General features: G+C 36.7%; 1 protein-coding gene across 6 annotated transcripts in view; it reads left to right on the plus strand.

Annotated features, from left to right (window-relative positions):
- The window catches only part of LOC120776837 (gamma-aminobutyric acid receptor subunit beta), a 90,972-nt gene that overhangs the window by 1,678 nt on the left and 64,750 nt on the right, over positions 1-24,544 (plus strand). For 5 of the 6 annotated variants that reach the window (XM_040107859.1, XM_040107862.1, XM_040107858.1 and 2 more), the window contains exon 2: positions 71-2,662. In XM_040107859.1, coding sequence (XP_039963793.1) covers positions 2,460-2,662 — 203 coding nt within the window. In that variant the 5' untranslated portion in view covers positions 71-2,459. The remainder of the gene's footprint in view (positions 1-70; positions 2,663-24,544) is intronic. The other variant, XM_040107857.1, reaches the window with a different exon arrangement.

Genomic DNA, 24,544 nt, shown 5'->3' on the forward strand with positions numbered 1-24,544 from the left:
TCTTAAAAACAAATAAGAAAAATACGAAGATTTAACCTAACCAATTTTTTAACATCAAATTTTTTTCTAGCATCTCAAAATGATATTTAGATAACAAAATTACGAAATATTTAAATTCATAAACATGTCATCAATTAGCAAAAATAAGAAAAAGACTGTAGTGAGAAATAAAAAATGTGGACTTCAACAAAAATGTGAAACTTGAAGTGCGCTAAAAATCAAGAGACACCGTGTACCGTGGCGAATGTAGAACTTTTATAAGTACCGAAAAAGAGAAGTAGCAAACAAGCAAATCGAAAGTTGAGTGGTGCAGAGAAGCGGCGCAAGTGAAATAGATATTGAAAATAAATCTGAAATTATAGGAAAATAAAAAACCCAAATAAAAAATAAACAAAAAATATCTACAAATAATATGAGAAAAGTGTAAAATTGTGCAGTTGAATAAAACATAACTGCCACTAAAAAACACATATTAGGACTCAAAATTAGCAGCTCGGTCGAACGAGTTCACAGGCAAATAACTGAAGATGAAATTAACCTGAAAGCACTGCACGCACACGCAACACCTGCAATTATAATAAAACTAAGCGACACCGTTAAGGCGTGGAGTAGCCAAGAAATTTCAGTCCAACAATGCGCAACAACATACAGAAAAGTCTGCGAAAAGAGTAATTAAATGGAAATGAAGCAGGAAAAGTAAACTGGAACTGTGAACCGAGGTATTTGATAAAAATCTGTAGCAAATGCGAAAAGGTGGTCAAACAGAAAGCCAAAAACAAAAACAAAAATAAAACAACTGCAGTCTTTACGCAAAATTGTCGTTGGCGCTTGCGTATACGCAACAACAAACGAATTGTGCGGCGCTAGCCAGCGGGCTGCTAATGTCAAGCCACGCCAGCAAACTTGTGTAACACAAACAACAATTAAAATTCGAAGGCAAAGCCTGACTGCGTGTAGTTGCGTTTGTGCTTGTTGCTGTTGTGTTATTAATTTTATTGCTGTACCCTAAAAACGTTTTGACTTAGCACGCACTCATTCCGCTGACTGCGCGCAGCGAAGACAATTGGCAGTCGCACGTCTGTGGTGGTCGGAAGACTTGCACACGCGAGTTGTGACTGAAAGCAAAACGAGCGTTTAGTTTTGTTTCAGTTTCAGACAACTTTTTCTTTTATATTATTTTTATATTATTTCGTTCTTCTGTAATCTTTTCATGCGACGCGTGGTTAGAAGCGTAAAGCATAACGCACGCCGGCAAAGCACGAATAACAGTAGATAAAAAACACATAGAACAATATGCCAATAAGCACGCACTTAGTAACGAAAATAATACCGTAACAAAATAAAAAATAATAAGTTACAGTGGAAGAAATAGTTGTGGATATATGCGACGAAGGACGCGCTCCAAGAAGCAGCGAATGCATGTGTGTGACATATTTGTAGCTAGCTAGTCAAATAGTTGAACTGTAGCGTTAGAACCTGAACCTTTAGGGAGGACACCAACGCTTGCAGTGACAAACGGAAAGCAAGATAATATTTTACCGAGCACTATTTGCTAGCGAGTACCAAGCGAAGCAATCAGTTATCCTGCCATTAAAATAAAGCACGTGCAACAAACATAACAACAGCGGAAGAAGAAGCACCAATATTACTGCTAATACAACGGCCGCAGATTGGCAAATATTTCCTATTTTTGCTGTGTCGCAATCACAAATAGGCAAGCGTTATAGCGTTGGCAAAATACTTTTCCTTTAGTATGCAATATCTTGACGCTGACGACAGTATCGTGAGGGTCTTGCGGCATAATAGAAAAGTAATATAATACGATCGTATCCCCACAGAAATGAACAGATAAAATTGTGCTAAATATTCATAAGCACAGCAGAGCGAGTGCATAAAGCAGACAGCGTCAGGGCGCCAAAAGGAAAGCGATAAAAATAGTAAACGGAAGCTGCCAGCGTCACTGCAGCAAAATAGACCAAATAAAATATATATATATACATACGAGACAACAACAAGACTTGCACATCGACATCATCAATAAAGCTAACTAATACTTGAACAACAAAGAAACAAACACAAAAGGCCAGAGCACAGCAAGTGGAGCAGCAAAAAATATTATAAAAATTCATAATCAAAGTTATAAAATACACAACGCCCACAGCAGCAGCAGCAACAAACGTCAACAACAACAAACAATAGCAACAAACGCCAATCACAACAACTCATCCATCATCGGCCAGCGTGTGCGCGTACATGTGTGTGTGTGAGTAATATGCTGTAACAAGTAAGCTCCTCCTCCCTCCACCCCGACATCACAAGCAAACGTCGTCAACATCCACAGCTTTAACTTTATTAATACAAGCAATTGCCATTTCATTCCGTTAGAACGGCAATATCGGGCCCCTCGTTATTGGTTATATTGGTAAATATAGCGTCGTAATACTTCGATTCGCATCAATATGGCCTTTAGCAGCAGTAGTAGTAGTAGTCGGTACGGTATCAGTAGTGGCGGCGCTTACGGCAGTGGCAGCATATCAACGTGGGATAGATGCACAACAGCGTTGCTATTGCCGCGAGCACGTCTCATCACCCTCTGGCTGGCATTCAATTTAGCGCTGATCGTACAGGAGCCAATGAAGAAAATCGCCTCAGTCGATGCAGCGTAAGTACTCACATAAATTTATAACCGTACATACATACATATGCATGTATTCACCAACATTTATGTAGTTACGAGTCATATACTGTTATATGTGCGCGCTAAAATAGTTTAATAAGCGTTTATGGGTTAACTACTACTGAGCATTTATAGCATAATTAAGTCCCCGCTGCACACATGCTTTATTAAGTTATGCAATTTTCTAGGAGAAAAGTGTGGACTTAATAATGATTTAAGGGGTCAATAGGGTAATCTGACCTGTTTTTTCACACTTTTTTTCATAGACATTTTTATTCTATAATAGAATTTTTTCACATATAATGAGGTATGTATGTATATCGTGGAGTGTATAAACAAATTTTTTCGGAATTTTTTAATGACATCTGTCGGAGAAATGGATGGGTGAATGAGATGCGTTTTTTCATTGGCGGACGCGATTTCTCATGTTTGGCTCATCTGAAACACAAAAACCCAATTCTTAAAAAGTACGTGAATGGTTATCGTCCCTACTAAATGATACTCATGAGAAAATGTTGATAAATAAAAAAGTAATTAACGTTTTTTTTTGTAATTTTTCCCCATATTTTTGCACAAATTTTGTCAATAAATTACAAAAAATTATGAATCTAGTAGCGGCATTGAAAAAAAAATTTAGCAAACAGTTGAGTAGTTCGACCCGAATCATGTCCGACAGTTTAAAAAAGTGTGTGTTTGAGAAAAACGCGTTTAAAGCGCCAGGGGTGCGCTCCGAGCGCTCCACACGACGAGCGGTATTATTACTTTTGGGCATTTTTGAAACTTTCCAATGGTAAAGTGGGTTTCTACATTAATTCTAAGGGTATAAGGGAACAGAAAATGCAAATTTTTGAAAAGAGATTACTCTACTGACCCCTTAATAATAAAAAAGTTAACCATGCTCTGAACAAATGCAGATTTTGAAATCATTAGCAGTATAAGATGAGCTATAATATCGCCACAATTTGATAGCGGCTTAAAAATATAATACCTTGTTTAGTGTTTAAAATAATCAATATTTTGAAAAACCTGTGAAAAAAGTCTAACTAATTAAGATAGAGTTATATCTTCTACGAAACTCTTCCAAGAGCAGTTTACACAGCCGTAATAGTTTTGCGAACTACTTGCTGGACGGGCAATGGAACGTCTGCTCTTCGTAATCGATTGGGGAAGCGGTTTTACCATCTCCAGGTGTTATGCTTTCACTGCCTTTTCTGCTGGAGATGTGATCCCTCCATAATAGCATTATATTCTGGGCATCAATCACCAGATCAGCTCCGAGGGCTCTACAAAAGTATGCTCAGGTCTTGAAACCTTCTATTAGTCGCCGCATGTCTTCGTAGAATTTTCGAGCATTACTCCTGGTCAGCTTGCCAAACTCTTCGTACTTATGCATTTCGGCCTCTCTTTTTTTTGTCTGCAAATGCGTCTCGCTTCCCTCTTCAACTCTTGGTATCTATCCTATCCCGCATCTGTTGTGGTCGATTGTAATGGCAGTCTGTTTTCTATCTCCTGCGATACAGCACTCCTTATCGTACTAGATTTTCTGTTGGCTTTTCCGAAAACCAATGGTTTCGGTTGCAGCTGTGACTTTATACAGAGTTGCTGATGAGTGCTCTCTGTGAACAGGAGTGCAAGTCGAGCAGAAAATCGTTTGGCTGTCTGTTAGGATTGCTTCTTCTCGATGTCGAACCTTGTCCTTGTATTTGTTGACGTGCGTGTTTTGATGCACAGAGGCGGGTGCGTATCTTGGTCTAAGTCAATGTTAGGACCTCGGAGTGTACGCACGTACAAAACACTGGAGGCGAGTCTTCCGTCTATTATAACATGATCGATGTGGTTGTTGGCTTTTCAATCCGGTGACATGTAGGTAGCTTGATGTATTTTTCAATACTGGAATCTACTACTACAAATAACTATATGTGGTATACCGGAGAAGTCGATCAGCCTCAACCCATTTGGGGACGTTTCATCATGAATTTAATGACTGTCAGAACAAATATACCTTATTTGCCCACCTTGGTGTTAAAGTCGCCAAGCACGATTTGGACATGGCTCTCATATGTGAGCTCTAAGCACTCATAGAAGGCATCTTTGGTCACATCGTCCTTCTCTTCCGTCGTGGCGTGGGCGCAAATCAACGATATGTTCAAGAACTTCGCTTTGATGCGAATTGTGGCTAGACGTTCATCCACCGGAGCGAATGATAGTACTCGGTGAAGAAGTATCTCTCTCACCACGCATCCCACACTGAATTTGCGCTCCTTTATGAGGCCACCTTAGTAAATGCCACCACGTTCTACTCGTTTCAGTACTAGTCCATCCACTTCCTGCACGGCGTTGATGTCAACCATTACTCTTACGAATGCATCTATCAGCTGTGCAGCGGTACCTTCCCAATTAAAGGACCGGACATTCCAAGTGCAAGCCCTTATATCGTAATCTTTAACATGTTTGCAGTGGTTGTCATCAAATGGGGGTGTCTCATCCAAGGCTGTTTTAATACTTTCAGTTGGAGTATTTTTTATGTGGCTGGTCACAAACCGAGCGCACAAACCCGGGGAAGGATGATTCGCCTTCTCACTTTGGTTCTCCTTCAAACGTTTTTTGGCGACCCAGAGGATAGTTGAACTAAGACCATAAGTCGTGAGCTGTTTGTGCCATATGTAAAATAATCGTTTCTGGCCACTTCAAAGTAAATGACAATCAGAAAACTATCCTCATTTGCGTGAATTTTTACACATGGTTCAGTCCTTATTGAAGTAAAGTATCTGCAATATTGAGTTCGTTTCGTAGTGTTAGGGAGATACTTAAGCTTAACGTATCGTCTCTGGCCGTACATTAAAGAAAAAAAAGCATTTGTCAGGATTATTAAGCAGTATATTCTCTAATAATGTTTGTTTCAGTGTATGATTGTTAAATTAAAGTTAATACATATTTCATTTTATTATAAATTGATTTAAAAGAAACGGAAAAATATTAGATTATATCGTGGTATACGTGTCACGGCGTCGGTTGTTGATTGGTCACCACCCTTCTTCTCGTTGACGTTCTGTACATTCGGTTACAGTACTCACTGCTCTTCTTCTTACTGATGTTTCTAACATTCATTTACAGTAGATATATCAAAACTTTGTGATGTGAATATGAATATATTCCATGCTGATACATAATGCCACATACTGCCGACATAATGCCGGCATGGTGGCAGTCAGTGCCAGCGTTAAAAGCATTTCTAACGCAGTTATTTTTATTATAGTCGCGTTTCATTATAGCTATGGCATTCCTTTGCTTTTGTTCTTGGGTTGTGACTATTTATTTGTTGTTGGTAATAAACAAGTACTGCAGCAGTTGTCATATTAGAACACTTTTACAACTATCAATTAAGCTAACAACTTTATAAAGTGTTAGTAAGAAATAAAAAGTGCACAGTAAATGATGACGTCATTAAAAGCGATAATGATAGTCTTGATATGATATTTATTATGCGGAATTGTAAATGAAATGTGGATAAATAGATTAATATAATTTGGATTATCGCTATCGAATATAATGATTAGAGAATCAGTAGACCGCCTTTTGAAGGGTTTGGTTTCTTTTTGAGTGTTTAAATCTTACATGCTTATTTATCGGATGAGAGTACTCAAATTGTCGGAAAAATTTAAAGCACATTTTTCAAATACTTTAAATTTAACTGTAAATATAAGTTTGCAACATTTTCAATACAAATTTAATTCTAATGAAAATTGCTAACCATAAATTTTACGCAAGTTTTTGGAAATTAATTACTTTCTCTGTTTCTTATCCTCCCCACTAGCAAACATTTAGCGAAACATGTGCCATATAACCGCATAAATCTGCTATGTATTTATTATAAAAGTGTCACCTTAAATAATACAAAATGGCGGAAAAGTCACGCTGTTAACAATGAAATAAATTTTTGTTTCTAGTGCTTAATTGTTATTGCTCTTGCTGATGTTTTGACATTTCGCATACAGTTTTTGTATAATAATTTGTATTAATTAATGATTCGCAATGGTGAAATACACATATAGTGATTATGTAAATAAATGCTTCTAATTAACTTGACAATGTTTTGTGTTTTACATCATTAACATTGTAAATGTGTCCATTAATTTATATTTTTTAGCCTCACTGCTGAATATATGTACATAAAACACGCGCTTCAGACTTATTTAACTATTTGCGTAATTAAGTTTGAAATCAACGCTCCAAAATACCTCTGCTACAGTAGTTCTTGATTTGATTGTTTATTTTCTGTCCAGCTGTTTTAAGACATTTTATCATTAGTAGGCCGCGTGAATCCACTCAATCGGTTTTTCTCAGCTGCCTCTGGATTGTTTTTGAATTTTCGGTTTGCGTAAAATTTTTTCAGAAATTGCTACCCTTGTGGGAAAGCCAGTATTCGTAATACATAATTGACACGTATCATCGTATTAACAAGAAAATAACGGTTTCTAATGAAATGCATTTTTATCCTTCCATTTCGTGTAGACTAAAAGGAATTCATTTGTTGAAACAGTTGTTTAATATTTCGATGAGTGAAATGCCTATAAAACAGGCATTTGGCGAATATTGTGAGTGGAGAACTAGCTCATAACAAAATCGCTTCAATCTAGCGGTCATACCACGAATTGTATGATTGTCGGCTGCAAATGGTGCATAAAGTTGTCACATTGTAAAGGCGTGGTCTGGCCTTCATTCGCGGTGACAATAGGTTGTCTTCTGAAAATGATTTTGTTCTGTTACATCGTATTGGAATAGTCAAGTACTAATGGACTAGTGTTTTGAAAATATCGAAACATTTCCCACACTCTTTATTCTTGATATAGTCTTAAGGGATCGTATCAGCCTGAAACTCTCGAGAAATCAATTTTTACATTATCGGATAGTCTCTTATCATCCTCTCAAATCGAAAACCAAACTATTGCGGTTGCTACAGCGTTTTTTGCGGAAAGGAAATAAAATCGAGTGGGGAACACTGCAACTCCAATCTTTAAACGCTTTTTTCTCAGAATGATTAAAAATGGTTTCCACTCTCAGCGAAAGAGTTTTGAAGATATCTAGTTCTAATTTTAACGTAACTCGCTATCGCGCTATGGAAGCTTTAATTCTTGTTTTTCAAATCTTTCTATTTTTTTCTACGATAAATTGTCGAAAAGAAGGTCAGAATTCGATACTCTTTTTTTAAACCGCCGCCATTTTGACAAATTAAAAAAAAAAAACAAACAAACGCTTCCATAGTGCGAAAGCGACTTTCCTACGTATTGATAATCTGTTTGAAACTTTTATTTTAGACCAAAATACGGAAAATTTTTTTACATGTCATTTCAACAATTTATGTAGCTATGATGCACCCAATAAATAAATGTAAAAAAAAATAATTTTATATTCGTCGGGAATGTATATATTTATAAAACAAATTAGACTGATTAGTTTATTTCACACTGAGACGATTTGAAGAAAATAGTTTTAGCTAGGTATTATTTTTCATTTTTTGGGTATTTCGGTGTTGATATTCAAATGCTGCTTCAAAAAAATATTTTAACTTGCCACTAATTTAAGATGAATTAAAATTGTTTAAGGCACACACAAAGCGTGAAAACTGAAACAAAATCTATTATTGTTTTTCATAAATATTTTGAGAGTCTATATCGTTTGAAATACCAAAATACAAATTTTAAAGGATTTCTAAATATTTTGTTAGCTTCAGGATTATAAACTGTAACAGTTTTGTTCGATCAGCTTCAACGGTTTAGTTTTAAAGACGTTTTTCCCCGAAATAGCATTTTTCAAATTTGCTGCAGTGATTAGAGGTTTGTTAAAAAGGTATCGCGTTAAGAAAGTGTTTATATGTTCATGAATATCTAAGTTGTCCCCCCAAATAGCGTTAGCGTTTTTTCAATCCCCAAAGTACTTAAAAAGTCATTCTTGTGATCTTGTCGGTTCCTCCTTTGATGCAGTTTTCATTTTCTCAATCATAGCGTAGCCTCTTGGGCCTCTTAAATTTTGGGAACAAGAAAAGTCACAGGCTGCTAGGTCTAGGGAATACGGCAGTTGCAGCACCAGTAATCTGTTGTGCATATATTCGCGTGTAAGTAACGAACTGGTGCAAAAGCAAAAGAAAAGAACACGTTTATTCGACCCTCTGAGAACAATTTTTACCACCGACAAACGTGGCTTTTGTCTAAGGTAGTTTCACCAATGTCACAGTCAACAATTGTTTTTCACACAAACTATTATAAGGACTCTTTATTAAATTTTTTGCAATTTATAATAGTCTGTATATAATTAAATTTTGGGTGGGCGAAAAAATATTTTTTTTTTTTTATTTTTTTTTATTTTTTTTTTTTCAACTTTTTGTTTAAACATCGCCACTTCATGAACTTTTGATTTTTTTCGACCGTAGTTTATTGTAGGGACAGTATCGTCGTCAGCCATAGAGAAGGCAGGAATCACTGCAGAAGTAGAGGACCCTGTTGTGTTTTAGTTCCGCTTAAGACCGCTTGTAAATCGAAAAATATTTAATCTGTTTCCTCAACAATTTTACTGTGTAGTTTTAAGTTACGAATATACACTTATAATTTTAATATTGTTACAGTTTGTTTGCCATGAAACAGATTCGTTTTTCCATACACACGTGACCTGGTGCCTCAGGTTTTGAAATTGACCTATCGAAAGTAAGGTCTTGTAAGAAATTGGTTGTATATGTGAAGTGTATTATAACCTCGGATTTTTTAGTTGACACTTTCAAAATTTCTTTAAGTTAATTTTCTTGGTTCCATGTATTAGAAATTCGAATAATATTATTAGAAAAAGTTGTAATTAATAGTAATTGTATGGTTCAGATTTACAAAAGAACATGTGTATCCATTGATTTCAGTGTTTTCATCAGGGTTATATATATTATAATTTGAATGGAGTGCACTATTGCGTGAACACTTAGTACCAAATTTGACATTAAAATTGTCGAGTGCCCATTAATCAACACTAACCATGAATTAGCGTAGCACGAAAATTTATTAGCATACTTTGTGTCAAAACTGAGTGAGTTTCCAAGAATTTTTTTGCCTCTAAAAACTGAATTGCCAAGAGTGACGTTGCAATTACTGTCACGCACACAGCCACACATATTTATTTGGTATAAATGCTTACATTGTTAATAACTGGCTTTGTGTCTTGCACTGCAATCAGCATTTTAATACTGATTTATTTTTTATTTTTATTGTTTATTTTATTTATGCTCATTTTGTACCCCACCGAACTCAGCAATCCTTTGAACGAAGTTAATGCGTTTTCAGTTTAGCTCTTTTGACCTGGCTTTTGTCGCATTATTAGCGCATACACCGTGGCAAGGGACGTGCGTGTGTAAAAGTCACATGACCCAAAGTGGACTCATACATACATATATGTATAGGTATATGTGTGTGTTGGGACATGCGGCTAGCTTGCGTTTGCAGTTGCTTGGCTGGTCCTGCAGAGCAATTTATGAAATATAAATACGGTTTTATATGTATGTGTACGCATGTAGTCTTATAAATACTTTTCTGCAATGGTCGGCAATTTCATGCTTGAATGAGTTACGGTATGAACCTTATTAAGCCGTTAGCTGGCAAAGCGAGAGACGGAATCAAGCGGCGGCACATTGGACGATATTGAACGATAAAACTGCGAGAATTGCTTGCGGCTGAAATTGTGGTTCGCGAAAGTAATAAATTTTCATATTTAAATTTTTTTGTCTCCTTTCGATACTAAAAATAAATATTTAAATGCCTGAAAATTTATGAGAGCTGCAGCAGAGCAGAGGTGAGATTTTATGGTGGGGATTTTGATTATTTATATTTTATAGACACGAGTACGCTTATTTGCTATTTCGAAATATGGTTGAAGAAGCTTTTTAAAATATTAATGTTTATATAATTATTTATTAATGAAATCATAATTAAAAAAAACTATTTTACTCAATCATACACGAAAATTATATAACCAGTGCTGCTCAGTAGATTTAAGAAAGTGCCGCTGAGCTTCAGCGGTAGTGGCAATGAGCACAAAAAAAAACAAGAAGTAGCTCTACTGCAGTGGAAGTACACGCAATTAAATCATACATTTGCATGTTTGCACGACAACACAGCCTTTTTTCTTTACTTCTCTTTCTTATTATATTTTTTTGTGTTGACCTGTGTATCTGGCGTTCTTCTTGAGTGCCAAAAAAGGAAATACTTGTAAAATGTGTCACATGCTGTTGCCCTGTTGTTTGCTCTTTGCTTCCTTTGGCAGGGCAGTAATTGTCAGTGACACTGCCAATGCAGGCCTCTTAAAGGCCTCATCGTAATCAAAATAAGGCCTATAAAAGCGATGTGGCGGCCATACGGAGAAAAATAAAGTAGCACAAATTTACCATTGCTGGATTACGCGATCGCGTGCTACAAAAGGACATCCGCAATGCCGTTACATATTCATTTCTCTATACATGCGCACCACATACTTGCACGAAAAGACCTCAGACTACTTCCGCACATTGTAGAGGAATGTGTCATGCTAAAGAAACATCTCTCATATATAAAAGGTTGTAGTAGATATATTCAAATAATACTATATAATATAACTGAATTGTTGAAACCTACGATATGTTTCCTTAAGTTCTAATTAAAATCTTAAAGGTGCTGGTTTGATTCTGATTTTGTTCAATAATTTATTGTAAATTTGAAGCGCACTTCAAAATACCATATTTACTTTACTGTTTTGCATTTTTTGTTATTTGTCACAAATCACCAGAAGTAGGCTTCTTAATAAATTTTTTTCAATTCTTTTGAAGATCTGGTGAACTTAGGGATATAGTGCAATGTTCATTCTTGCGTAGTTATAAAATGTGCCTGAATATTGGCCTAGTTCTAAAAATAATATGCTAAATTCTCTGTTTACATTCCTTTGCTCTATGATTGGATATATTTCCAGATCACAACTTTCGCAATTTAGAACACTTCATCTCAAAAAATCAATGCAGCAGTTCGCCTCGCTTGTTCGCTTTCCCTCTGACAGCCTATAGCATCGCTTCTCGCATGAGCGAGTATCGCTTCAAACTTCGTACCGCTTTTCTCGTCTATTGTAACATCAACGTTCGTGGCATCCATAAATCGAACTTCTTTTGTATGCAGCCTTATTTAAATGGTTCCATGGTTTTTTGTACAATGGTTGATCCATGGGTAATTAAAACAACGCTTACATGACGGTTGGACTCGATGAGTTTCATTGTTTTCTTGATAATTTCGACAATTGATTATTCAGAGTGTGGCTCATCTTTGACTTTATAATTACCGGAATAAAATCGAGGAGCCCAAATTTTGTCATTTAACTATAATATATCCAATTCAACCCATATTAGACATACATACATACATACTGCTAAAAGGAAAGGATTTCCTCTGAATTTGAATTATATATCTCACACATTGAACGATATTTTCTGTTAAAATTTAACTATAGTTACTGGGGTCTATAACTAGATAATGCTAATTTAGAGGCGTGTACACAATTTGAATTAAACCGGCTTAAACATTTTCTAGAAATCGTGTCCACCGACTTCAAAAATGGAGTTTTGAGAAAAAAGGAGTTTAAAATTGGTGCGCTAAACCGACGTGAACTGATGGGCAGAGCTTCCGAAGGGTGTATATTTTAGAATTTTACTCGGATCGATTTAAAATTTTAGGAGAATATTTTTAACATATTGCACTATTTAATAGGACAAAAAAAATTGATTTTTTGAAATTTTCCAACCCAATTAACCCCTTAAGTAGTTCAAATCTACCAATGCTTCCGCTTTCGAATTTAAATAGACGTCTTTAAGCTGTGCTTATCAAAAGAGTGAACTTGTTATCGGTATTTTCTCGTATACGGAGGTTAGTACACATAGTCATTACTACATCCTGTTACAATAATCCAAGAACTAAAACTCAGGCGCTTTACACCATATACGAAATAGCAGACATACTATACTTCGAAAAATGAGAAAAAATAAAAAAATCAGTTATATTTTTTAGTTTCTCTTCAGTTCTGATCATAACTGCAAAGTCCAATAATTTGACTTTCTAATGCTTGCCATTTGAAATAGCCATCTTAATACTGTTCAGATATCATTCCCCTGTTAATCATATTTTTGTATTATACGCCATTTCCACATCCACCTCAGTTTTCAGCGCTCAACTTGTGCGCAACCATAAACTATGTCGCAATTCAGCTTTAATCTACGGCAATATCGATAATGTCAATTGCCTGCTTGCTAATGTACCTTAACCCCATGCGATTTACCACCACAGCTACGGTCATGCTCTTGTAGTTGCGCCTCACATCTTCGCCAGAGCTGAGTGTCTTTGAGCACAAATTGTTATTCCTTTTCAAGTATGATTGAAAAATTGAAGTTGCAACTTGACGGCTGCTGCGAACTGTCATCGAGAATCAAGTGTGCTATTTATGTCGATAGCAATATTTCTTTGAGCGGAAGAGACAGCAACTTGTGTACCATTTTCTTATATTCTTTAGTACGAACTAGCTATATCGCCAAATGCAATATTTAGAAGCATTCAGGTCAAGGATTTAGAAGACTTTTGGTAACTGTAACCTATTGGTGCAGCACATATTTTTGGATACTCTTAATTGTTGATATATGGAATAAGTAGCTCTGATACCGAAGTGTCAAGGTGGAAAATTATCATTCAATTCATCAATCAAATATGTTGTATGTTGGTCAATGGTTTCGGGAGCTAAGTTGGGAAGTTGTTGTGCATTCACCTTAAAGTTGGAGCCAACACCAGTAGTCTTAAACTTGTCTATGATGAAAAATTTGTATGGTAAAAATTTCGATTCCAGAAAAGTTTTAGATTTCTTATGAGGTGGTATATTTTATCTAAATAGTCATATCTATATAAAAGTTGCTATATAATTAGATTTCTTACTGACTGATTTGTCAATTATATAGACTGATTGCTACCAAAAATTGTATTTATTTTATGCTAAGTATGAGATAAAAAGTATTTTACTTAGTTGAAAAATGGTGATGTTGGCAAAAAATGCTAATACTTATATTAACCTTAACAAATCATGTTAATTTTTTTTTTAAATTATTAGGCGGATATATATATAGTATATCTATATCGACTCAGTTCGTCACGTTTATAACTTATAAAGGGTATACATATATACCTACGTCTATTTCTGGTTGTTACGAATTTCGTGGCAAACTTAATACATTGTGCCAAAAAAGCACCAGGAAATTGTTAATTGTATCTTCAACTGATGAAAATCTTGCGAAAGTTAAGAATATAGTGAATGATTTTGGTGGATATTTTGGGTATGAAACGTGTTCGACTCGTCCCGATAAAGTTTAATTTTTTCAAAAAGGGTATGATTGTGACCGAATTTATAGCCAAAACGCAATGAATACCATCGATAAACCGCCGTATTCATCAGATTTGTCTCCGTGTGAATTTTTCTTCTTCCCCAAACGGAAATCGCCACTCCATGGGACCCGGTTTTATTCGAAGAATAGCATAGAGGATATAAAACAAAATTCGTTGAAGGAGCTGAAGACCATCCCAAAAAGTGCTTATAAAACGTGTTTCGAGGCGAGGACTGGAAAAATTGTTGGTATAAATGTATTACATCTAGTGGGGAATACTTAGAAGGCGTCAAAATAAATATTGTCGAATAATTAAATATTTTTCATTCTAGATTATATTGCGTTTAGAAATAAATTAAATAAAAACATATCCCTATTTGTGAAAACTGAACGTTTCTTGTACACGTTTTTATATAATTTCAATAAGTAGGTAGTAATACTATTATTATTTTTTATTTCTAATAAATTTATCAATTAGTTAATGCATAAACTTTTTAAAACTTACATAATTCTCATTGCTTCCGAACAAATGCAAAGTGCCAATAAGTATCTTCCAAGCTAAACTGTTCATTTCATTGTGCTTTTTGATATGTAAAAAAAAAAATCACTCATACGTCACGGAGCACCTATTGGCTTTGCTTTTACTTACTCACGTACGTGGATATTAGAGTGGGTCGATTTTTTTCTATAGAATAGCATATGCGGGAAATCTTCTATGACTCATTCTGAACAAGTTTGAATAAGGACTACCGGTCTGACACAGCGATTTTTAAGGCGAAGCTTAAAAAATCTGTATAAATGGTTGTATGGGAGGTATGTGATATAGTTGTACGATCTGACCTAATCGGTCAGAATCGGACAGTCACAACTTTTCGATATCATTATGCGTATTAAATTACATATGGATATCTCAAGAGCTGACAAACAAATTTTTCCCAAAAAATCTTCAGCTTGAAAATCGCTGGCTCGTAACCGGTTTTAGACCTTTAGTCTCTTAATCAAAGTTGTGCAGCATGATCCATACAACTTTTCCCGCATACGTGATTTTTCCATTTTTTTGGCTCCCTGTAAATCAACCCGCTCTAGTGCACACACACACAAAGTCGCTTGACGTAAACAATAAAACAAAACAGCCGTGCAAGTAATTTATAAAGCAAAATCTGGTATCATGCAAACGGAGAGACGGAGAGGGGAAGAGAGAATGGGGTTAAATTGACGTCGAAGATTGTTTGTTCGATTGAAAATCTTTACTGTTTGCCCCACACATGCATTAGTTGGGGCAACAGAGTTAAAATGTGAGAAAGCACGTTTTCTTTTGTGTGTACATATATACACACTATATATTTATTTATACATATATATGTCTATAATATATGTGCATATTTGGTATAGTATGTATATTGGTGAGCACGAGCTGGGATCGAAACTGAAATCACTTCACTGCGTGACATATGCACAAAATTATAAGTGCGGATGTGTGTATGTTAGCAAGAATAAGTTTTGTTTTGCATGTTTTGATAGTACCCATACTTAAGTGCACTTACACAACATACTTATTGTATGTATGTGCAAGCACTCGCTTTGTACATATTCACATTACTTGCATGGTAGATAAATACGTACAGAAGTGTGTACTGAAGTGTACTTTATGCAAATGAACGCGCGCGTACTTCCATTCAATCTGATTTTGACTACCATAGTCCATACAAGTGAACATATCTGCATATAACTATATATGTACATGTGCGTATGTATATTGAGTGCTGCAGTTGTGGTGTTGGACCTGAGTTGAGGTCGCGATTGAGTGAAACAGGAATTATGCGAATACTATAATTTATGCAGCACAAGCGCAAACAAGTATGCCTTCATCTGCCACATGTACCTATATAATTTGAAGACTGAACAGCTATAAAGTTTGTTATTCTAAATATAATAGAAGTTATGCACACACACATATATGTATATAACCTTATAATAAGTGCATATGATTTCAGGCAAATCGCACGAGTGAGTATCGCTGTTGTTCCTTGCTGGCACACCATTTTTCCGAAATTCAAATTCCCATATTCACTTACTTCTTAGAGCTTAAGGTGCTTCAGTGCTTATTTGACTACTTGCATGTTTGGATACTTTTGAAATTTGGATCGTTGAATCAGAACCAGTTATCAAAATTTTCATGACTGTACCAAACGCGGGCGGTCCGGGAAATACTTTGTTTAGAAAAGACAAAAACAAAAAATTTGGAAGAAGGGCGTTTAATTCGATAACCATTGATGCTACTTTAACCCTTCCTGAAGATCTGCAGAGTAAACCTATTGGACTACTTTAACTGGCTTGTTGTTGTTGTAACGGTTACCTGATCTCCGTTAGGACGGTAAGGATTAGATAAGTTGTCATCGAGCTTATCCAACGGTAGGCCCAGGAAACTTGCTGTTTCGATGGGGTCGGAATAGAGAGAGAGGTGTCAGATGTGTAGGGTTAGCAGCGCATGCAAAGAGGTGGTTAGTGTTATGCGGAGACTCGTTGCACGCTGTAAATATGTTTGATATGTCAAGGTCGATTTTAGATAAGTAGGAGTTCAACCAGAACGAAGCTGCGCAAGTGTCTTTCAATTCCCACAATAGCCGGTTTTGCGTTACCGGAATTTACCCGGATTTTATCCGGCCAAGGGCTGTACTTTCGGAGATCTAACCTCATTTATATTGCGTTTAAATGACGTCAAAAACTCCGAAGCAGTAGTCATATGGTAGCACTTATTTTTCGAGGTAAAAAACGAGTCACCATCGTGCCGTCATCTTTATCATATCCCAATATTTCATGCAGCTTACGTTTCATGTATTTTTTTACCTACTAAGAACCATACCACCAAATCTCATGCGCTTTTGATAGACGCTATGGTAAGAATTCACAAAATTGATCCAAGCTACAGGAGACACTTCCTATTTCATACTCTTTTACTTATGTCACGTTATCTTTCATAGTAGCCGATTTCGGAACATCTTGGAAATCGGCAAGCTATCACTTTGAAATTCCTTATAGTAAGTTTTCCGGTCACCACAAGAAGAAAGAGAGTCACCACAAACAATATTCAAGTGCTCATCGATTTCACTGCATAATATCCTTTTCGAAAACAAGTTTCGAATAAGCAACCGAAATCTGATTTTCTAAAATCCGCATGCACGCCCGTTTCCACATTCGGTAAACAAAACTAGGAATTCGTTCGCTCTTCCGTTCTTGACAACGTCAAGTTGTGAGGCCTGAGTGTTTATTGAACACATCTCGTATATACTCTCTGCTATATTTATAAATAGATTTATGTAATTAAACTGTGGCTGGATGCTTAAGCTTATTTGCTTATATATGTATATACGTGCGAATATGTATGTATATACTTGTATATCAGTCATAGGCAAGCCATTAGTAGGTTTACGTATCGTGAAATACAGATCTACACTAAAGTGATATATTTCAACATCTTTGTGTTTGAGTGTATGTGTATATATGTAGGAATTTGTGTATCTATGGCTTTATGTATTTGAGTTGATGTGTTTGCGTTTGCTTTCAACGCTGTCTTTGCCGAATGTCAAGTGGGCGTTGTGGTTCTGCATAATGCGATTGCTCCTTCCAGTGCTACGGAGAGCATTTACATACATCGTTGCTGATATTACTGACAAATATTTACATATTCTGTGAATTTGTCGAAACCGTCAAAGTGAATTATTGTCAATGTTAATGAAAACATTTCGCTTACCATATAATTTGGCCATTAATGTTTGTGTCAGGGAAAGCGTTTAGGTCAGATTTTCCTGCTGTAACTGTATTACATTAAAATAAGTCCACATAAATACATATATTTCTAATATAAGTACGCAAAAGTTTCATTAAATCCACATACAACATATACGTTAATGGTTTCATCAAGTTAAGCAATATTTTGCTTCAAGCATAAATGGGTCAGAAAAAGTTTTGGCCAATGGATGGCATAGGTCCAGTGGCTATCAAATACATTGCTTGCCAAAAATAGCAGCCATACATTTAGCACAGCTTAACACTTATCAAAACGTAAAAAAGTTGGCTACGACTGCTAGTGCAAGCGATAACATGTGACCAAAAAATTTTATTACACGGAAAAATTTGGCACAAACTCCAGATATGTTTTGCACTTGGTCAAGTTGGTATTGTTTTTCTTGTTTTTATTACCACTGCCGCAAGAAAAGCTGAATTCTTTTTCTTCGCTAAATTTATATGGAAAATTTTCTTACACAGAAATCATGAAAAGATTTTTGTTGTGAGAACATATTTTATAAATAGCGCCTATGCTTTTAATATAAATATAAAAGCAACCACATAAATGGGCAGGTGACACTTTTAAAAAAGTGCCGTATTAAACCCTTTGAAAAAATACAATGGTTTGAATGATGAGGACTACGGGCGCAATGAACAGTACTTCGATTAAGGCTCTGGATTTTGTTATACTTGACATCCGGCCAATACACATTCACATCACATTCAAATGAGTTTTGAGGCAAAGCTTACGGCCAGCCAGGTTATGATTTTTGGCCACTGGCGCCTCGACCTAGTTAATGAACTCGGATTAAGCTGGCAGCAGTAGGGAATATTCGGCCAGTGGTTCTGTGATCGACAGTTCCAACGGCTAGGTCAACATATTCACTGATCAAAGATGGAAACACGAAGAGGAGCGGGCTTTTTCTGTAGTAATCCTGACACGGGATGCAGCTTCAAACTAAACGAGTAAGTTACTTTGGGTTAGTGTTGATGGTAGAAAGACCAAAACGCTCCTATTTTTAAGCAAAAGGGAGCTTAGCGACATTGTAGGTGTCATAAAAGGGCACCTATCCTTAGGGTCCCACATTCAAAATTGGAATGGATTCAGCGAAATGCAGGGCATGCGCAGAGGATGATGAAACGCTGGAACATTATCTATGCGAACATCCAGCCTTTAGCCCCTCTTCAATACGATTCGATGTACCAAATAAAAGTTTTGTATTCTTATTTTTAGCCTTATTATGGCACTTTATAGGTCTTGCTTAGTGGAGTTTTATGTGCGTGGCAGTAGTCCGGCTCCCTCATCTACAAACCAAACTTTTTATGGTGCGATGGAATATTTGAGTAGTCCAAAAAGATTTATATGTTGCCTAAAGTAATTATTTTATATATGAAAAACTAAATATTTAATTGGGCTTTCCTCTATATGTCAAATAAACTAAAATCGTTCAAAATATATATCGCAATATATGTGCCACATTTACTTTGCTTCACCCATCAATAATAACGCACACGCACACTACTATGGAGTCAGCGAAGCACAAGTTATAACAACGCTTCACCATTATCTTGATTGTTGATGGTGTTGCCACTTGTCAGCTTCTTGAGCGTCAGCACCAAAACACAGCTAACATTAGCCGGCAGTGATGTGAGTGTTACCACTTGCAGTTCCCGTTTCGCCTCCATGCTCACATACTACATTACCAATCAAAACAAATCAAGCACTTGCCTGCTGTGCATTGGACGCCCACCCATGGATTTCACGTGGCGCTCAGGCAGGCTGATAGTCAAGCAGCCTGGCGGGTAACTCAAGTGACACTTCTCTGCTGTTTGTCAGTTGTGTGTCAACGCCAAACGTGTTCTGGGCAGTAACAAAAAGGAAACTGTCATCAAAATGTAGTTTGCGCTACAAAACAGAGATACAACATTTTATGCAAGTACAGTAACAACAATGGACAACACTTTCGCAATTGTCCAAGCAATTTTCGAGCAACTGTCGTGTAACTGTCATTTGCCCCCGCCACTCTGGCACCGTTTTTAATAAAACATGTCCGAATTTACAAGTAGCACGAGTTGTGTTGGTCATTTGAGAGCCTTGAAGTGCATAACTGAATTTCGTACGAATACAATTTTTTCCTTTCAAAATTTCCAGCTTGTAGTAGCCATTAACGTCAGCCCAATTTTCATTCAATTTACAATGCTTTTTGCTGCAGTCTGGTGAAGACTACAGAAAATTTGTTCCAAATAGTTCTCAATTGTATAATAAAAGCTGTAGCAAACCTATGAAAATTTTATTGTCCAAGTGTGTGAGTATTAATGTATACGTAATCGGGTAAATCCGAGGAATGATTACTGTACAGTTTCATGTTGACTTTAGGTTAGTGAAAGCATAATATTTTGGAAAGGGATAATAAAAATTTTATTGATAAGGTGCCATCAAAAACATGTCCATATGTTTCCAAAATACGATTTTTTCGTGAGGTATCGTGATCTTTTTTAATGATGCAAGTTGGTATTTTGAAAAAAGGTTATGAGGTCGATCATAACTGTGATCTCAATTGGACACCTTAGAGCATTGGTTCTTTGTGGTATCAAAACCACCTATATAATTGAACATAAAACCCAAATCGTCCTACAAATTTGTTGAAATGGCTAATATTAGTGTCATCTATACCTTATGGTCGCACAGGAGCGAGTCGTTGACCAGCGCCAGTTAAGCGCACATGAGAACCACTCGTCCAGTGGTAGAGCGCAAGATGCCAATAACTCGGTGCCATTCTGATGAGAGTGCGGCAAAAGTTCCTCCTCTCGCTAGCTTGCCGGCTTTGTATTTGTTAGCCTTTCCGCTATGACCAGGTACCCCAAAGGGTCTGATGATGAAGTTCTTCTTCTTCTTTACTGGCGTAGACACCGCTTACGCGATTATAGCCGAGTTAACAACATCGCGCCCAATCGTTTCTTCTTTTCGCCTGGTGGTGATGCCCAGTCGCGAGTGCGACGACTGTTTGTTTGATGACAGGAGATATTCCGTCTTACCCTCGTTGACTGCCAGACCTAACTGCTTTGATTTCTTGTCCAGTCTAGAGAAAGCAGAACTAACGGCGCGGGTGGTGAGGCCAATGATATCAATATCATCAGCATACGCCAGTAGCCGTACACTCTTGTAAAATATTGTACCTGCTCGATTAAGTTCTGCAGCTCGAATTATTTTCTCCAGCAGCAGGTTGAAGAAGTCGCATGATAGGGAGTCGCCTTGTCTAAACCTCTTTTGGAACCTCGAACGGTTCGGAGAGATCCTTCCCGATCCAGACAGAGCTTTTGGTATTGCTTTAGTTTTTTTCACCTTATTAACAGGTTGAAGATGTAAGCCTGCAAATGAGGGGAGAGGCCTGTCGATAATCGTTTACCTTTTGTTAAAGAAAACCATTTCAATTTAACTTAAGTTGACGTCTATGCCCCTCTATTCCCCCGGTTGGATACGATTTGGTGGCACCATTCGATTAGTTCCGCCACGAACGTTCTGTTGCAAATAAGACTAAATATGAGGAGTGAGATGATATAGTATTACTTCATACTATTAATAGAAAACTATGCTCTTTGAATTAAACTGGAATGGTAATATCAATATATGCGAAAGAAAAACAGCCGGCTGCTCTAAAATCCTGATATTAGTTTTATGGTGGCGGGACAAGTGTTGCACTTTTAGGGAAAAACACGTTCACATGGAGCGCCAGGTCACACAGTCATTGATGATAATAGTAAAAAGCACGAGATTGTCAAGAGTGGTATACGGCAGTCATTCAAAAACGTGACCAAAACTGATAAAGCCGTGCATTGTTTTTACAAGGAATGTAAAAACTCGATGAAATTATCTATCGGGTTGCATAGCAGCAAAACTCGTGAACAAGGCAGTATGTTAGAACTGTACGATTTGAATAATCACTGGTCGCAGTTTGGTGGCTGACAGATCGAGATGACTGCAGGAAAAATCAAGAGTAAGGTACTTGAAAAACAATAGAGCATCTCTTGTGAACTTGTCTCGCTCTAGCAAGGCAACGCTTCAAACAGTTAGGGTGCCAAGTGTGAAACGTTGAACTCGGACCTATTAAAATTCAAGTCAAGCGTAGACATCCTGAAGGATATTTCTACTCATGAACTACGAAACGGCACATCGTCAGGCATCACTAACTGACCAACGCGGCTATTTGGCTCTTGATAAGCCAATATTTCTTCAGCAAAACAATGATTTCGTTCAGGCAAACACATTAAGGTTTACCAAGTTTTCAAATCAATTTTCTACCTCTAAATTCACTCTTTTAATATTGTTTTTAATGCACATCAATATATGTATGTACAAAGTTGACGCAATAAATTTTATTTAGCGCATGCCTTACTGTATTACTTAAAAAATTAGATATTAAAGGTGAAAAAAGAAAACAAAGAAAAAATAGTTGTTCTCAATCAAAGTAAGATTGAACTCGGTTGAACCAAGTGAACTGGGCGTGTATTCGTGTACAAACACTTAAGGTGAGAGAACAAACTGTTTTTGCATCATTCTTAATCTACCTGTAGTCAGCAGCTTTGTGAGAATTGTGAGAACCACAGTTGCTCCTTTGTTTTTCTTACTGAGCTTTAACGATATATTTTTTAAAATGTATACATGTACCACGATGGTTTGCAAAAAGTTAATACGAAGAGATATACGAGTGCTATGCACCATCGGTACTCTTCGTTGTATTACACGCTCTCTTCTCTTCGTATTTTACGCTTGCTGCTCTAAATGTCTGTTTTGGTATGTATAGGTATTTATATACAAGTAACCACAGCTCATCGATACATGCGCTCTACTGGTGAAAAAGCTACAATTTGCTGGGAAAAGCTTTTACCATTCGCTTACATCGTCAGCCGAACACAGGCGGCTGGCAGAGAGGTTCCTTTACGCCCAACTTTCCAACACTCTGGCGATTGTGCATGTCTAACATTGTTATCCTTTGAAGTATTTAACAAACGAAAAAGCGACGAGCATAATGAAGGCGTCGGTGGTAGGTGCGCAGAGACGGTGTTAGGGAGTTCCTGACACGAAATTTCTTTGCTGGCGCTACACCGAGAAATATTGCTCAGTTGCAGCTGTTAATTTAGTATTCTTTTTTTACGCTCGTTCTTTGGCATTTATTTACGCCTTGCCAACTACGTCCTTTTTGTTTTACTGCAAAAATTTTCGGCGCTTTTATTCGCTCTATTTTTGCCTAGTTTTGCATTTGTCTTTGTTTTTGGTTTTTCTTTCTCGTCTGTTTTGTCCTTTGCATTGGCATTTAACCTCGTGCACGAACACAGTGCGCGCATAATGCTGGCCGCCTGGCTTGGCCTCAATTTAATCAAGGCTTTTTGTTGCCACTAACTTTAGCGAGCCTCTCCACCACAATCTCTCTGCCGCTCTCTAATTTCGGATTCTAAATTGTGACACCGTTCTTCGGTCATACATTGTATGCCTGGACAGGTCTACAGCACTGCATGCGCATACCAGCATTTAGAGGTACTTATGTATATATGTACATACATACATATGTTTGCTATTCAGACGTCATAGCTGTGTGCGTTTGCTTTGAAAGTCCTTGTGAAATATTCTTCTTTTGTTTTTCAAACAAAATTTCATTTAAAAGTTTTTATCTGCGTTTGCATTTTACTTTCAGTTTTGCACAATTCCAGTGCGCAGCTTCTCATGTGTCTTCTATCGTTGTAGCCGGATTTCGTTCTTTGTTATTGTTGTCACTTTTTTGGTTTTCGACATTCTTGCCACTTTGTTGCCAATTGTGAATTTTTTGTACTTTGTTAAAGGCTATGCTTTGGTTGGTTTTTGGTTTTGTTGTTGGCTTGTTACAATTTGTTGGCGTTTAAAGTGTAAAACTTTTGTGCTTTCAAGTATGCGCTGCAAAGTCTTTTTGCGTACCACACTGCGTATGAGTAATGCGCTAATGAACTTTTTATTTGCTATTGAAGTTTTGTCTATCCACATTCTACTTACTCGTGTTTGAAGATACCAACACATAAGCGTGTAGGTGAGCGCGTGTCTGTATGTGTGCATATTTGAGCGATGGCGATGAAAGGCTTGAAAGCAAAACTTTTTAATTGGAAAAAATGCAATAAATGAAATGAGTGTTTGAACTGATAAGCACTAATGAGTTAGATGCTTTTGCGTAAGCACTTTTGTGGTAAATAACTTTTAAATATACCACTTTGTGGCTTAGTGCTCAGTACACATTAGAGGAATGAAATTCAAATTGAAAGTCTAACAAGTGAATTTACCGGCACACATTCGAAAAAAATTACTCGGACTGTTCATTTGAGCTGCGAGGGAAACCTGATCGTTAAAAAATGTTTTTCTAGATTGGTGAAACCCTTTGTATTTGCGTGAAATTTTATTTCCATATGCCAATTAGTGTGCGTTTGCAAAAACAAAATTAAATTAAATGAAATAAAAATTATTCATTAATGGAATCGCAAAGGGAGGTCTTGAAAACGTACCACATCAAATATTTTACGTCATAAGCTGCTGTTCAGCAGTTGAATTGCACGGCCTAAGTATTACCTTATAAAATAACGACTTATTCTTCAGACTAGCCCCGCAAACTTAGACCTTAGGTGAACTCTTCTTAGTTTTACGTGATCTGTTC

The sequence above is a fragment of the Bactrocera tryoni genome, chromosome 5 (assembly GCF_016617805.1).
Source record: "Bactrocera tryoni isolate S06 chromosome 5, CSIRO_BtryS06_freeze2, whole genome shotgun sequence".
NCBI lineage: Eukaryota > Metazoa > Arthropoda > Insecta > Diptera > Tephritidae > Bactrocera > Bactrocera tryoni.